This window comes from Phascolarctos cinereus, unplaced genomic scaffold (genome assembly GCF_003287225.1).
Source record: "Phascolarctos cinereus isolate Bilbo 61053 unplaced genomic scaffold, phaCin_HiC Scaffold_9;HRSCAF=440, whole genome shotgun sequence".
NCBI classification, from domain to species: Eukaryota; Metazoa; Chordata; class Mammalia; order Diprotodontia; family Phascolarctidae; genus Phascolarctos; species Phascolarctos cinereus.
In genome coordinates this window covers 172,090,890-172,107,280 of record NW_027556402.1, presented here as the reverse complement: position 1 = coordinate 172,107,280, position 16,391 = coordinate 172,090,890, and the positions used below count along the sequence as shown (strand labels likewise).

General features: G+C 35.2%; 1 protein-coding gene across 2 annotated transcripts in view; it reads left to right on the top strand.

Annotated features, from left to right (window-relative positions):
- Positions 1-16,391, top strand: part of ZCCHC4 (zinc finger CCHC-type containing 4) — a 59,482-nt gene that overhangs the window by 26,777 nt on the left and 16,314 nt on the right. For both annotated transcript variants that reach the window (XM_020992374.2, XM_020992370.2), the window contains 2 exons: positions 4,380-4,530; positions 8,157-8,257. In XM_020992374.2, coding sequence (XP_020848033.1) covers positions 4,380-4,530; positions 8,157-8,257 — 252 coding nt within the window. The remainder of the gene's footprint in view (positions 1-4,379; positions 4,531-8,156; positions 8,258-16,391) is intronic.

The window sequence follows — 16,391 nt, the reverse complement described above, 5'->3', positions numbered from 1 at the left end:
TTATCATAATAATGCCCTTTGGTCCTCTCTGGACAGTACTGTGCACTCATCCTTTTATATGTACCTTTGTCTCAATTGGTTTCATAGAGTAAAGGTAAATAATAGTATTATTAAAAATAGTAAAGAAGTTTAGTAGACACACGTTTCCAATATCCGTTATACTGTATGCCTTTTAATTTTGAACATTAGAGACAAAATACAAATAAAATTAAGTTTGAACACCCAAAGATAGGCTAGCAAGGAAAGGGGAATGTGATAATTTAATCATTTTTTGCTAGGAAGTTTTTTAATCTCTAATTTTTTATTACAGATGTAGTTATTTAGGTGGACTTCTGAGACTGACAGATTTCATTTCTTCTTCACTAGAAGAAAGAAATGTCATTAGGCCTTGCTATTCTAGGAGCTGCCTTTAGATAATAAATGTGCTATTGCCACTGAAAGGAGTAAAGCATAGAAAATCATCACCAGCTGGTGATGATTGTGGCTGTTTAAACAGTACTAAAAAACAATAGCCAAGGATGAAGGAAAGAATCCAGAGGGCCTGTCAGCAGTGATAGAGAGCAACTTTTGTTTATGAGCACTTGTTTTCTACAGATGCTCAACAACTGTATTCCAATTGACCTTGAGCCTGTTAAAAAAAATAATTATTTTTTCTTTCACAACATGACTAATATGGAAATATGTTTTGCATGACTGTACATGTATAACCTTTATCAAATTGCTTGCCTTCTCAATGGTGGGGGGGGAGCAAATTTGGAATTCAAAACTAAAAAATGAAGGTAAAAAATTGTTTTTACATTTAATTGGGAAAAAATAAAATGTTGAATTTTTTTAAAAACAACTTTAAAAATTATTTTCCTGATTAAGTGTCATTTACTTTTCACCATTTCTTTGGAAGCCATTGCACTCTGACACTCCAGTAGTGGATCTTCCTTCTCTAATGACTTCCAACACACTATATTATGTAGCTAGAACATTTATTAAACACTTGCTTTGTGCTAGGCACTGTGCTAAGTGCAAATGGTACAAAGACAAGCAAGACAGCCCCTGCTGTCAAGGTGCTTAATGTGGGAAGACAACACATAAAGGGGAGCAGTAGGAGTGATTGGGTCTGAGTCCCTTATTGGAGTCCAAAATCTTAAGGGCAAGGTTCTGAAGGGATGGGAGGATGAGGATGATGACTGGAGACTAGGTGACACTAGGCCAAGAGGAGGAGAAGCCATATTTCCTACTCCTTCCTGCTACTTCCAGACTATGTCTTTGACATCCTCTTTGACTTGATGTTCACATGTTTCTAAATCCCAACACTGTATTCTCTGCTACCATTGATTTTTTGTGCTTCTACTTAAGCATTGCTAAAAACTACTCAAGAATGTCTCATAAATGTACCAACTGGGTTTACTGCAAAGTTATGATTTCTCATCTTTGCCGAGCACTCTGCTATTCAGTAATCCTTTTGTTTTTCCCTGATTGACTTTCTCTCACACTCCTTTCAGCAGCTATTCCAAATCTTCCCCTCTCTTCCTCAAGCCACCTACATTATTACCGTCCTCTTTCCTCTTAGCAGAGGACCTCATTTCCTAATTTCCTAAGAGAAAATCAGGGTCATCTGCCATGGCTCTCTTTTCTCTTATACCACTGCTAAAAATCCCTCTATACCATCCCTCACACTTTACTTCTTTATTCCAGTCTCTGAGCAAGAAGTTATCCTTTACCTTGACAGGATTATACTTGTGTTATTAACCCCATCCCTTTCCATCCCTTCTGGGCCCTTTCCATTTGAACATTTGATCCCTCTCTCTTATTTAATTTATCTTAACTACTGATTTTTTTCCTTGCTGAGTACAAATATGTCCAAATCTCCTAAAATACAACCCTCTCATTTCATCATCCAAATCTTCCCTTTTATAGCCCAACTCCTAGAAAAAGTTATCTGTATTTGCTGCCTCTACTTCCTCAGTTCCTACTTACTTCTCAACCTTTTGTGAACGGTTTCCTGACCCTACCACTTTACTGAAACCGCTTTTTCCGAGGTGAGACAAGCTGCTAAATCCAATGGCTTTCTCTCAGTCCTCATCCTACTTGACTTCTATGTAGTTTTTAACATCAGCAGTCACCCTTTCTCCAGGGTATTTTCTCTTTCTTGTCTTTTGTGTGTCTTTCTCACTTGATTTTCATCAGTCTCATTTGATGGATCATTATTCAGCTCCTCTTCCCAAAGTATAGATGTCACTCAAGGCTCTGTCCTGGACCTCTTCTCTTATACTTTCTTAACCTATGTTCAGGGTTCAGGGTTCAGGATGACTCCCAGATTTATATATATACACCAGGTTGCTTTTCTGAATTCCAGTTCTACATCTCAGCTTCCTCCAGGACGTCACCTGTTGACCCAGTTTCGCATCAACACATCCGAAGCAGATTTCAGTATTTTCCTTGTGAACTTACTTCACTCCCAAATTTTCCTATATGTGTTGAAGGAACTACCATCTTTCCACTAACTCACTTTTGTAACCGCTGAGCTTTCCTTAACCCTTTACTCTTCTTACCCTACCTTATGAGTTATCTACCAGTTCTTATCAGTTTTGGCATTACATCATCTCTTGCATCTGGGCCATTCCTCTACTTATGGAGCCATCACACAAGTTTAGGTCCTTATCAACTCCCACGTAAACTATTGTGATAGCCTTCTAATTTGTCTCTCTGATTCTAGTCTTTCCTCTCTCCAGTCTGTCTTCCATGAAGGTGGTAAATGAATATTCCTAAAGCACAGATCTGACAGTGTCACTCACCTGCTTACAATATCTTCATTGTTTCTCTATTTCATCTGAACAGATTTTTCAGTGTGGCATTTCAGTCTCTTCACTCTCTGGCTTTTATCTACCTTCTGGATTTGCTTCATATTATCTTCCTTCATGCCCTATATATTTGAACCAGATTGGCCAACTGGCTGTTCCCCAAGCTCAATATTCTCTCTTCTCTCTCTGTGTCTTTGCACAATCTGTCTTTTGTTCTTGAATGAACTGTTGTCACCACAGACTCTTAAAATCTATAGATTCCTTGAAGAATGAGCTCCAGTGCTACTTTCTACTCGAGGGCTCTTTCCTGACATCTCATTAACAACTGATCAGTGCTCTTTTATCTCCTCCAATTCTCATATTTATTTATTTTTGTGCACATGCTATCTCCTGAGTAGAACATGGACCCTTTCATTTTTGTCTTTATATCATCAGTGCTTATTATAGTGCTTTGCACACAGTAGGTGCTTAAAAATGTTTATCAAATTGAATATGGAATTTGAAAGGATTTCAGCATCATTATTTGTCCCTACTCCTTTATATAGGAGGACAAGCAGAAGAAATGAGTTAGCTGAACTGAATGGTAATTAACCTTTTTGATGAATGAATGAATAAACTAACCATTTTGTTCTATAGGAGTTCCATTTGGAAGCCTATAAAAATTCTTCTAGGGGGAAAAGAATATAGATATTGAAATTTTTAAAAGTCTGTCAAATATTTCTTCTAAAGTGAATCAAATGTAGAACAGTGCATCTATTATTATAGAGAAAATATACAAATATATTAAATTCTAAAACCTGTTATTTTGTCTTAAAGTATAACTTTACCTTCACAGAAAGCTTCTTGAAATGTGCTGTAAAGTCAGTAGCTTAGAAATGTTAGTTTTATTTGTTTCCCAAAACAACTTACACACACACACACACACACACACACACACACACACACACATATATCATAGAGATTATGCCAGTAAGAGGGCTTCTGGGCAACATGTTCAGAAAATTATGTAACTATGTTTCTGGGACAATTTAATGGATGGGGAAATTTTGTAGATTATGTATTTTGTGTATGTGGTATGATGATTATGATGTATATGACATTGAAATGTTCTAAATATAATAAAAGAAAAAACTTTAGAAGGAGTAGGGTATGATCCTGTGTTTGGCAAAATAGAGATGCTAGTTGTAGATATTAAACTGAAATTATGGTAGTAGGTGAGCTAGTAAGGAAATGATAATGTTTTTGGTATTCTGTATGGGTAATAAATTTAATTTTTGAATGTTATTACTTGAAGTGTTTTGCACTCTAGCAGTTATGATACTAGAGTATTCAACTATTGGAATTTAAAAATACAAAACAAAACACTTGTTTGCCAAGAGAAGTCAAAGATAGTACCATATGGACACTAAGTAAGAAAATTTTTTTTTCCCTCAAGGATAGTAGTGAAGCATGCTGAGATGGCAATATGGGTGTTTACTTTGATGACAAGGTAACTGAAACTTATTCTAGGCACATTCTTGTCCAAGTAAGAGTAAATATTCATTTGCAGTATGGATTTTTAAAATGAACCTGTATCTTTTGTAGGCTGCTCTTGAAATTTGTAGAAAATTCTTAAAAGAAGATAAAGGTGTAGAACTCATTCTGGTGACAGATCCTCCTTTTGGAGGCTTGGTAGAATCACTGGCTGTTACCTTCAGGAAGTTTATGGATATGTGGAAAGAGGAACAAAGCACAGGTATGTAATTTATACCAACTGCTGAATAAATACATAACTACTTCCACTGTCAAAAAGATAAGTTTAGCTCAGTGAAATTACTTTAACAAACTATGAATAATTTCTGAAGTTCTTACTTCGTTAAAAATGCTCTTCTGATGATATGTTGATTTGTCATGTGAATGTTTTGTATTTGTTTGTACTTTGATAATTCAGTGGCTCTGTGATCTCATCAGTATGTGTCAATACTCTCTCCAGTGGCAACTCAGCCATGCTTTTTGATTCTTTATGACTCATGGCCATGTCTCCTGTACATTTGCTATAGGAGCTTCTCCCAACATGCTGAAACCCTTCTTCTAGCTCTCTTAATATTGTATGCATACCAGTAGAGTATGTAGACTGACCAGTTACTCATTTTCGCTACGTACATTTCTTTTCCAATTATTCATTTCTAGGTGTCATCCTTTCTGCTACTTTTCTTGCACAAATCTTCATTTATAATGTCTTATAGCTGAATAGCTAGCTGATCATGCTGACCACGTCCATCTTCATTGCTTTGTGGGAGGATGGTCAACTTTAGCTCTTTGGAAATTGTGATAGTCCATGACTTAAAATCATGCAGGATCATCAGAAGAATGTTTTTGTTTTAAAAAATGGGCCTTTGTTTCAGGGGGAAATTTAGCTTCATTAATGGTACTACATAATTTCTCCAGTTCCTCTTAGCCCACTCTTTTCTTCCTTTTCATAGAATTGCCTAGAGCACTGAGTGTTTAAATGACTTGCCCAGTGTCACAAATCCAGTATGTGTCAGAAGCAAGACTTGAACCCAAGTCTTTCTGGCTTTGAGGTTAACTCTATTCACTCTGCTACCCTGCCTGGATGAGATCCATAATCACTGAAAAAAAGTGTTATCCTGATCTTATTTAAAAATAGCTTGTGAGGGGCAGCTAGGTGGTGCAGTAGAAGGAGCACCGGCCCTGAAATCAGGAGGACCTGAGTTCAAATCCAGCCTCAGACCAAACACTTGACACTTAATAGCTGTTTGACCTTGGGCAAGTCACTTAACCCCAATTGCCTTTAAAAAAAAAAAAGCTTGTGGAATTTTTTTCAGTGGAGGGGAGTTACATTAGGAGCCTTAACATAGCTGTCAAATGATTAAGAGACCTGTAGATAGCCAGGCAAAGAAGTAATTTACTGGTTGGATATTGTACATGTACATCTATTCTCAGTAGATTCCCAGAGGCTACTTAAACTGTGCCTTTGTTCATCATGTCCCTTCCTAGCACCTCTAGGACCTTGATGTGGCAGGCATATGCTTTCACAAATGTTCCTTCTCTGTTTCTCAGATACCTTTGACTCCATTCATTCTCTCTTTAGTTCCTTGCAATTTGGCTTTTATCACCAGCACTGAACTTAAACTGTTCTTTCAAAAGTCATCGGAGACCTCTTGATCACCAAATCTGAAGGCCTTTTTTCCATTCCACATCCTTCTTAGCCTCTCTACGCAGTTGATCTTTTTGATCACTTCCTACTGGATACCCTTTGCTTTAGAGAAACCTCTCCTGAATTCTTTCCTACTTCTCTCAATTGCTTATCTCTTTCACAGGGTACCTATCCTCTGTCCTCAAGATTTTCTTTCTCTGCATCTTCTCCTTTGACAACTGTTTTTCCCCCAAACTTCATCTGTTACCTCAGTGCAAATGACTCACGATTCCATATCTCTAGTCCTGACTTCTTTCCCACATTCCAGACAGACCCACAGTTTCAATTGACTCTAGGATATATTATCTATCCTCCTAAATCTTCAACTAACATTTCAAATTCTACATGACTTTAGTTTAGCTCATTATAATTCTCCCCATCTTTACTTCTTTTAAACTTTACTATTTTTATCAATGGTACCACCAGTTCACCTTGGCTCTGAAGTTGAAAATATTGATGTTTTGTCTCTCCTCTCTTCCTTACCTGTGAAGTAAAATCCGCAGGACTTGACTACTGATCAGAGAATGAACAGGGGAGGATAACTTTGAGGCTGCAAATCTGTGAATGAAAGGATGGTGGTTCCACCTTCAGAATTAAAGTTACTTGGAAAAGAGGTGGCATTCCTCTATGTAGCTGCAGCTTCATTTATGTCCTTTGGTTTTATTTATAGTAAGAACATCAGTATTTCTGTGGTTTGTTTGCTTCAGTAAAATATTAACTAGTCAATTGACAAAGATGTCACTTTTACAGCATGAATTGTTAATTTTTGTTTGTAGATTGTGTAAGTGCTGTATCATCCTTAGTTTCCTCTGCCCCGTTTGTACCATTCTAACATTAGGTGCATAGGACTGAGATGCTTTTTTAATTTTTATCTATTTAATGGGTCATGGATAAAGAATGCATCACTAAACTGCCAACTTCACTATGATGAGCATGTCTTCAGTTAGGCTGGTCTCAGGCAGGAGATATATCATCTTCTGCTGACTATACTTAAAGCTTTTCTGACCTGATAGAACCTTCCAGAATTTGTTTGAAAGTCATATTCTTCAAGAACTCAGGATTATATCCATACCATGATGAGGGATTGAAGTAAGGTTTTCATGAAGGATATTGACTTAAAAGTGTGTATATGAGAACCAATTAGAGTGTATTTGTGAAATACTTTGAAATCCTGCACAAAATGTTTTTTGAATCTTGTTGGCTGAGAATCTGTTTTTTTGTTTTAAAATTAGCGTTAAGTAAAGTAGTTGCTTTTAAAATGTAGACTTGTGTTGTTAAATAATTGTATATGTTGTTCAAGAAAAATATCCATAATAATGTATATAAGTTAATTTAAACATCTTTTTGGTATTGGTTGTTGTTCATTTGATATAGTCTTAATCAAAAGATGGTGCATATTTGAAAGAAAAACATTTTTATTGGAAGAAAGTTTACCTTTCATTGCCTTCACATGAATCTCTTGCATTAATAACTAACAAATACATAAATTCATATCAGTTTTCATGATGGAGCAACAATCTACAAAAAAAAATTTTTAATCACTTCTTTCAAATATTTATTTCCCAAAAATTAGATGTAAATTTTTGAATTGTGAAGAATATGCATTAGGGTGATATCAAACCTATCTATACTTGTAAAAATTGATCAAATCATCTTTTTGAACAGTGATTTAAATTTTCTTCAGTGACTGATCATATTTTCCATATACCATACTTTTCATAATGTGACTAAGCATCTCAAGTGATTTTCCTTTTAAAATATTTGTTGTGTTTTCTTAAAAAACAACTCTAGTATACCAAGATCCTATTCATTCATTCTTTGCAACTGTATTTGGGCATAGGCCAAAATTCCCAGGTCAGTAAATGACAACATAGTCTGTTTATATGGGACTGTTTTGTTCTTATTAAGAATCTGTGTGACTACTGGTTGATTGATCCACTTCATCCCTCAAGTGTCTTCTACAAGTTGACACGTTAGATCCTGTGGATAAAAGCCATGGAACATCTAGCTGTTTTCATATCTTCTGTCTAGGATTTAGCACAATGAACAGAACTCAGCACTGTGCCTGTCATATAGTAGATGATCAATAAATGTTTTTATTTAATTGATTTGACTGACTGTTTTGCTCTTTAAAGTCCAGTTGTTTTTTTTCTTGTTGCTCTTAGATAATAATAGCAAGGAACTACCATTATTTTGGATTTTCCCCTATTTTTTTGAATCTCGAATTCTTCAGTTTTTTCCAAACTTCAGCATGCTGGATTACCAGGTACAGTTAAACCTATATTTCCTAGTATAGGTATTCTGACAAAATAAATATTTGATTAATTGCAACCTACTATATATGTTATATACAGGTACTGGTATGTTAAAATACTATACTTTGCTATAGTATACTATTATTTGTTATGTTATTTTGTTTGTTATATAAATATAATGTGTTATATACGCATACATAATACCAAACTTACTGTGAACAAAATCTTATCTTTCTATAATGATCCAGAAATTACCTCAGGATTGTGTGATGCCACATCATGTTCATGATGGAGTTCAATTATTATTGTATTGTACATGTGCAAAGTTAATGGCAATTTCTGGTTGATAGGCTACTCACCAAATAAATCCTTTATTTTAATCATTCCTGGCAGGTATTAAAGGATATGGGGAGTTACATGCAAGAGCTTTGACTTGTGTTAGAGAGATGACTCAGTGATATGAATGGTGGGGTGTTCATTCCTGTTCTAGAAAAGAATCGGTACCATAGTTTTCATTGCCCTACAATGGGCAATGGGGAAGAGATCCAGTGGGCTTACCTCTTGGGCTGTTGTGAACTCTCCAGACTAGCCTTGTTTCCTGCATTTCCAGATCCGTGAATGAGGATGGCACATTCTGGTTAATTAGACTAACCTGCAAAGATTCTTACCTTGGACTTCAGGGCATCTTGGCCTAATATTTCTAGGAGTCGTGTGGTCTCAGTGGCAGATGTTTCTTTTACTTAAAACTTCTTAACATCACGTTTATTATAAGATGCATCCAGAATCTTATTTTCTAGTTCTTCCTCTTTCAAAACTCATTTTACCCTTTAGGCTGTTCTCTGAGTTCCTGTATCTTTTTTGAGGTGTACCTACCACTTTTATCTCCTTCACAGAGCAGAGACAGTCCTGACTATTCTAGCTTAAGCTAGATTTGTGATTACCGGGATCACATACTTGCCCTAATTCTATTTGATGACTCATCATTCAATTATTCCCAGTGATGGGGTGAACTCTCTTCACTTTCTTTTTAATTACATTCTTAAAATGTGATATTTTAAATGTAACTGATTGGATTTTTTTTTTTGCTTTCCATTTTGTTAATCTCTTCTTTGATGTTCAGAATTGCTTCTTCAAGATTTATTTGGGGGTTTTTGATTAGTTTCTTTTCTAAGTTTTTTAGTTGTATACTCAGTTTACTGATTTGTTCTTTTATTAATGAAAATGATTAGAGATATAAATTTTCCCATTTGGACTACTTTAATTGTATCCCATAAATTTTGGTGTGTTCTTTACTTGTCATTTTCTTTGATGATTTTTTTTTGACTGACCAATTCTTTGAGATTATGTAATTTAGTCTCCAATTAATTTTTAATTCTTTCTTCAAAGGCCCTTTATTGAATGTTTTTATTACCTTTTGGTCTGAAAAGGATTTGTTTAGTATTTCTTTGGGATACTTTATGTCTCAGTACATGATTAATTTTTATAAAGGTGCATTGAATGACTGAGAAATATGTAGAGTACTTTTTCTGTCTATTTGGTAATTGCAAGAGATCTGTAATCTCTGATTGTTCTAAAGTGCTATTCAGGTATTCTGGTCTTTAGTTTCTTTTTTGTTTATCTTTGTGTTAGATTGTCTAGGTCTGACAGGGGTATACTGAAGTCCCCTTACTTGTATGGACTTATTTCTTCCTAATTAGATTAACCTTTCTTTAAGTATTTAGATGCTATGCTCTTCTGTTTTTTTTTTTTTTTTGATGAGGCTATTGGGCCACCTAGCTGCCCCTCTTCTATTTGTTTTCAGCGGTACTTTTAAACATAATGTAGTTTCCCTGCATATCTCTTTTAGTCATGTCTGTTTTTTACTATATTCTTATCTGAAATCATGATTACTTCTAGTGCTTTTAAAAAAATTTATCGGAAGCATAAAGAATTCTGCTCCAGCTCCTCATTTTAACTGTATCGTTAATCTCTATGTTTCAAGCATATTTCTTGTAAATGGCATATTGTAGGACATTGCTTTCGCATCAATTTTGTTATCTTATTCCTATTCATATTTATAGTTGAGTATTTCCTTTCAATCCTGTGGTCTTAAACTTTTTTGTTTTTGTAACCCATCATCTCTTTACAAAGAGGAAGGTAGTGAAAGAGGAATTTGCCTGATATTTGCGATCTATAAATGATGCTATCTGTTAATAAAAGATGCTACCTTATTTTCCCCCTATTCCCATCACAGATTTTTACTCTTTTTTTCTTTCCTTTTAATCTGCCTTTATGTCCCCACACTCCACTCCCACCCCTCCAGTATTGGAATTTCTTTTGACTATGACTAAATTCCCCACCTAGTACTTCCTTTTAATACTCTCTTTCCCTGTGGCCACTCCTTGCTTATTTTATTCTTGAATTTAATGCATTTTTGCACACATTGTGTGTGTGTGAGAGAGAGACAGAGACAGAGAATAGAGATGGTGACAGAGAAATACAAAGAGGGAGTGGGAATGTATTTGCTCAACTTTTTCTTTGTCCAGTTCAGATCAAAGTAAAAGATGTTTATTACCTCCACCCTTTCTCTAGGTTTGTATTTTCTTCATACCATGCACTCCTAATATAGGAGATAGTGAAATCCTTCTTCTTTTATTCCTCCCAAGTATAGCCTGTCAGGATCCTTTTTCTAAGACAAAAACAAACAAACAAAAATGCATCAAACCAGAACAGAATAAAACAACCCCCAGACCTTCTGCCTGTCTTATTTAACTTTGTCTGTGACTTTTTTTAAAAAAAAATTATTTTTAGTTTTTTGAGTTTCAAATTTTCTTCTTCATGTCTCCCCTCCCCCCACCCCAAGACAGTGTGTAATTTGATACAAGCCCTACATGTACATTCATATTAAACCTATTTTCACATTAGTCATGTTGTAAAGAAGAATTAGAACTAATGAGAGAAACCATGAGAAAGAAGAAACAAACAAAAAAAGAAAAAGGAGAGAGTGTAAATAATATACTTTGATCTACATTCAGACTCCATAGTTCTTTTTCTGGGTGTGGACAGCGTTTTCCATCATGAGTCTTTTGGAGTTGGCTTAGATCTTTGCATTGCTAAGAAGAGATAAGTATCAAAGTTAGTCATCGCACAATGTGGCTGTTACTGTGTAAAATGTTTTCCTGGTTCTGCTCACTTCACTCGGCATTAGTTTCTATACGTCTTTCCAGGTTTTTCTGAAGTCCGCCTGCTTATCATTTCTTATAGCACAATAGTATTCCATTACATTCTTATACTGCAGCTTGTTCAGCCATTTCCCAACAGATGGGGGATCCCCTCAGTTTCCAATTCATGTCTATGACTTTTGAAGACATTAGAGTTCAGAGATGATACTTCTTTTTCATCTGTTAGCAAGTAAACAATCTATCTTCCCATTATCCTTTTCAGTTAATCATATATGTGTAGCTTTCTGTGTTTCTGTTGGTTCCTGTATTTCCATTTCAAAGTGCCTACCTAGTTTTGAACCTTTCATTAGGGAAGCTTGGAAATCTATTTCATTAAAGGTTAATTTTTCCACTATAGGTTTATCCTGTCTTGTCTGATAGGTTATTCTTGGTTGTCTGTTTCTTTTGTTTTTTAGAATATTTTTTTCTAAGCTCTCCCCTACATTATAGGAGCAGTTCTGTGATCCTGACTATGGCTCCTTGGTATTCAAACTCTTTTTTGGGGGGTGGGGTGGGGACAGGGGTACTGCTTGCAGTATTTTTTTCTTTGACATGGAAGCTCTGAATTTTGGCTATGGGGCTCCAGGGAGTTTTCATTTTGAAATTTCTATTATAAGGTAATTGGAGGATACTTTGTATTTTCACATTGCCTTCTGGTTCTTTCCTTTTTTTTTAAATTTTTTTTTTATTAACACTCATTTATTTTGTTTCCCTACCACCTTTCTTCCAATTTAAATGTAAAACAAAGAAATAAAAACAGACTCTTGTAACAAATATACAGCCTTGTAACAAATTTTCACATTGTCTGTGTCCAAAAACATAATGGCTCATTCTAAATCTTGAATCTATCATGACTGTCAGGTAATGAGTAACATAGATCCATCATTTCTCTGGAAACATGATTGGTTAGTGCATTGATGAGAGATCTAAAGTCCTTTGAGCTGTTTGTCATTACAATGTTGTTTTCATTGTATAAATTGTTCCCCTGGTTCTGCTCCCTTCATTCTTCATCAGTTTACACAAGTCTTTCCATCTTTCTCTGAGCAGATCTCTTTCTTCATTGCTTATTGCACAGTAATGTTATTATGTCTTATTTTGTCCATATACCTTGATTTGTTTAGCCATTCCCTAGTTGATTTGCCATAAGGTTTTAAGAGACCTGGAGTTTTCATATGTGTTTCTAGAAATATAGTACCTAAATTTGTTTTTTAATTTTGGCTATAATTTTTCAGATAGTTCAATGATTCTTAGGTTATCTTTTCTTGTTCAGTTGTCTTATATTTTCTTCTGTCTTGATATTTCTTATTGTCTCACTGAGTCTTTTTCTACTTGGGTCATTCTCACATTTAGAGAGTTCAATTGTTGGTTAAGCTTAGGACAAACTGTGCTCCCCTATTCCTATATGGTATGGATAGGCCCCATTTGATTCTGAACCTGGGTAAGATGAGGCTAGAATTTTTCAGGAATTGTCTGGCCATGTCACTTTCTCCTGTGGTTCAGGCCCAGGATGCCTGGGTGTTGGGTTGCGATAGGGTTGCCTGGATGCTAGCTTAGGATAGACCTGCCTGGATGTTAGGTCAAATTGGCCCTGTCTCTTGCTCACAAGGCTGCTTTTGACCTTTCCCTTCCACCTGCCTTGGCTCATGCCTGCTTAGGGCTTCTGTAGGATTCTGACCATCTTTTTGTAGTTCTGTAATAGATAGAAGAGTTTATAACTGATTCTCTTTGGTTTTCTTTATCATTGTTAATTCTAGTGCTTTTTTTTTCCTTAGGCAATTGGGGTTAAGTGACTTGCCTAGGGTCACACAAGTACTGAGTGTCAAATGTTTGGTCTGAGGCCAGATTTGAACTCAGGTCCTCCTGAGTTCAGGGCTGGTGCTCTACCCACTGCACCACCTAGCTGCCCCTCTAGTGCATTTTTTAGACCTTTACTGGGATGTTTGTGGAGGTCTTAACATGCTGCCATCATTCCATAATCCATAATCCTCTATCACAATACTTTGGGAATCTTTTGAAGACTCTGAAAGTCTTAGGTATTATAGAAAGAGATAGGGCTAAACTTTGATTTCAGTAAATCTAATTCAGAACATATTTCACTAAAAACATCTGAATAAAGGTAGAATTAAAAATTAAAAGTCAGAGAGATTTTAATGTTTTCATTCTTGAATAGAACTTCATCACATTAATTGGTTCCATTGGGTGAAATTTTCTTTTTGTAAAAGCCTCTCATTATCACTGTGAGTGAAATATCAAGGATAATGGAGGAAAAATGGCCTGTCAGCATCACCAGTAGTGATATTCAATTTGTAAAATGGTGTCTGCTTTCCTGCCCTTCCATAGGAGGCTCATTTTTGTAGCTCAAGCTATGAAATATGGATGTATGTTAGAAGTACATTAATTTTCCCTAGCAGCATGCATTTTACATCCCATATGTTTATGGTTAATTAGTACAACAACACTACATTTAAAAATAATAATAATCGCAATTAGGTTATGCAAAACTGTGCAATCAACCACTTTCCAGACACATACATTCTTTGACTCCTTGGGTAACCATAAAGAAATTTTCCTCTTTTTTTCCCCTTTCTTCCATCTGCTTTCTTTTGTATTGCATGGAACTTGTCGTATACCAGCAAGTATTACCATTCTAAAATTTCATTTTCCAATGCTTCATAAGCTTTCAAAAACTTTCTTAGGAAGAATATTTCTTTTTTCCTTTTGATATGTATATGTGTTTAAAACAATTTTGGGGTTTGAGATTAGTCATGAGCTGTAAACCTATAAACTTAAATACTTTTGAAAGGAAAATTATTTGGATTTTAAACTTTTTGGTTAAGTATGTATATATTTTGAAGTAAAGTTCTTTAAGTAAAATGTTTTTTGAGAGTTATGTTTTTATTTTAGTCTCTAAGAGGTAAAATTAGTTGGCCTTATTTAAAATATATGTTAATCTTTTGATGTTTGCTCTAAAAAAAAAAGAGGGGTAAGTCTGCTGTCCTTATATAGGGCAATCTCCTTACGTAGATAGGGAACAGTTGTGATGCTTTTTACATCTGTATTTAAGCTGGCCTTGGTAGAATCACCACTTCCCCCCTAACATTTTAATAAAGAGATAAAGCATTTTGTAGGATCTTGGGACTTAATGCTGGTAGAGATCATAGGGATGATTTAATCCCAGTCTTTCATTTCAGGGATGGGGAAACTGAAGTTTAGAGAAGATAAATGACATTTTCTAAAGTCACGCACCTGTGACTCCAAATCCATTTTAGTTCCCATTCCATCACATTGCTTCAAAGTGATTTTAACCAATAGTGTGGATATTACAGGTTTAGCACTTTTCATTCAGCCATGGAAAATGTGGAAGGAGCAAGCTTGGAATCTTGTGTCAACTGAAATAGATACATATAGTAAATCCCTAAATTACAAATGGCTTATTTTCCAAAATTTCATTTGTAAATCAGTTCTTAACTTAGAAGTACTTTTTCTTTACCCACAAGCCCAATTTGTGTGTATTTGTGAGTATGGATATATGTATACATATATGTATGTGTATACACACACATATTTATATATATACAGATACGTATTAATATAAATACATACCATGTCTATGTGTGACATGTATACATATGTGTATATGTCCACCTATACAATATATATATACACCATATATACATATTTACATATACATACACGCATTCCAAGACATGAAAGCAAAAATAGAATGTACCTAAAATTTGGCGTTGATAGTATTATAGAACCTGACCACTGTTTAGAACAGTGTTTCTGTGGGAAAAGTATTCCCAGTTGAGACATGAGATACCAGCAAGACATCTCCCCGAGGAACATGAGCTAACTAGTTCTAGTCCTTTGGCAGTAGTTCCTGTGCCTTTGGATAGGAGCAGCGTGGTAGGAGTCAAGATTTGGGGATATGTAGTGGGACATGTTTAGAAAACTAAGGATAGGGAAGGACTGTAGGTAATGGTGGGACAGGGAATAGTAGTTATGAGGTGTGGCATAGAGAGGCAGAATATAGCCAGTATTGGATAGGGTTTTCCTTTCTCTCCTTCCCGCTTGTAGACATTGATTCTGCCACAGTCCTTCGGGCAGTGTTTGAGGTGGAATGAGAAACAGAGGTGAAGTGTAGTTCTTTTCTCTTTTTCCCTACCGTTGGTCCTAGCACCTCAGACCCTCTTTCTAACTAACTAGCACTGGGGCAAAGTTGAAAGTGAAGTCACTTCGAATGAGCTTTGCCTTTTTGTTATTTCTTCCTGGATTGTGAAAGAGCTCCCTTCTTTGTCTACTTTATGGTCCTTGGTTTTATATTTTTATGTTACTTCTTTATGTATCTTTGATATTGGATCAGAGATATTTGGCACAAAGGTGTTTCACCCAGTTAATAGTTTCTTTCTTAACCTAGCTGTGTTGGTTTTTATTTGTGCAAAAGCTTTTCATTTATATGTAAGTTAAATTGGTAATTTTTATCATTTGTATTTTCCTTGATCTTTTGTTAAGAAATTCTCTCCATAGTTATAGTAGTAAAAAGTAGCTGATCTTGTTCTTTTCTGTTTTCTTATGGTGGGAACTTATATATTTATACTCTATATCTCTTTTGATTTAGTCACATACAGCATAATTCCTGGTCTGAACCTAATTTCTCCCCAATTGCTTTTCAGTTTTCCCAGTAGTTTTTGTTAAGTAGAAAGTTATTCCCTAAATAGTTATATTCTTGAATTTGCTAAACATTGAGCTATTGAATTCATTTGTTTCTGATTCTTGCTTTTCTAATCTCTTGTATTATCTACTCTTTAATTTTTTAGACATTACCAGTTTTGATCATTACTGCTTTATAGTATAAATTGATTTTTGAAAGTGCTATTATCCCTTTATTCCCACTCCCCCATCCCCATTATTTCCCTTGAGATTCTAGATCTTTTATTCTTCT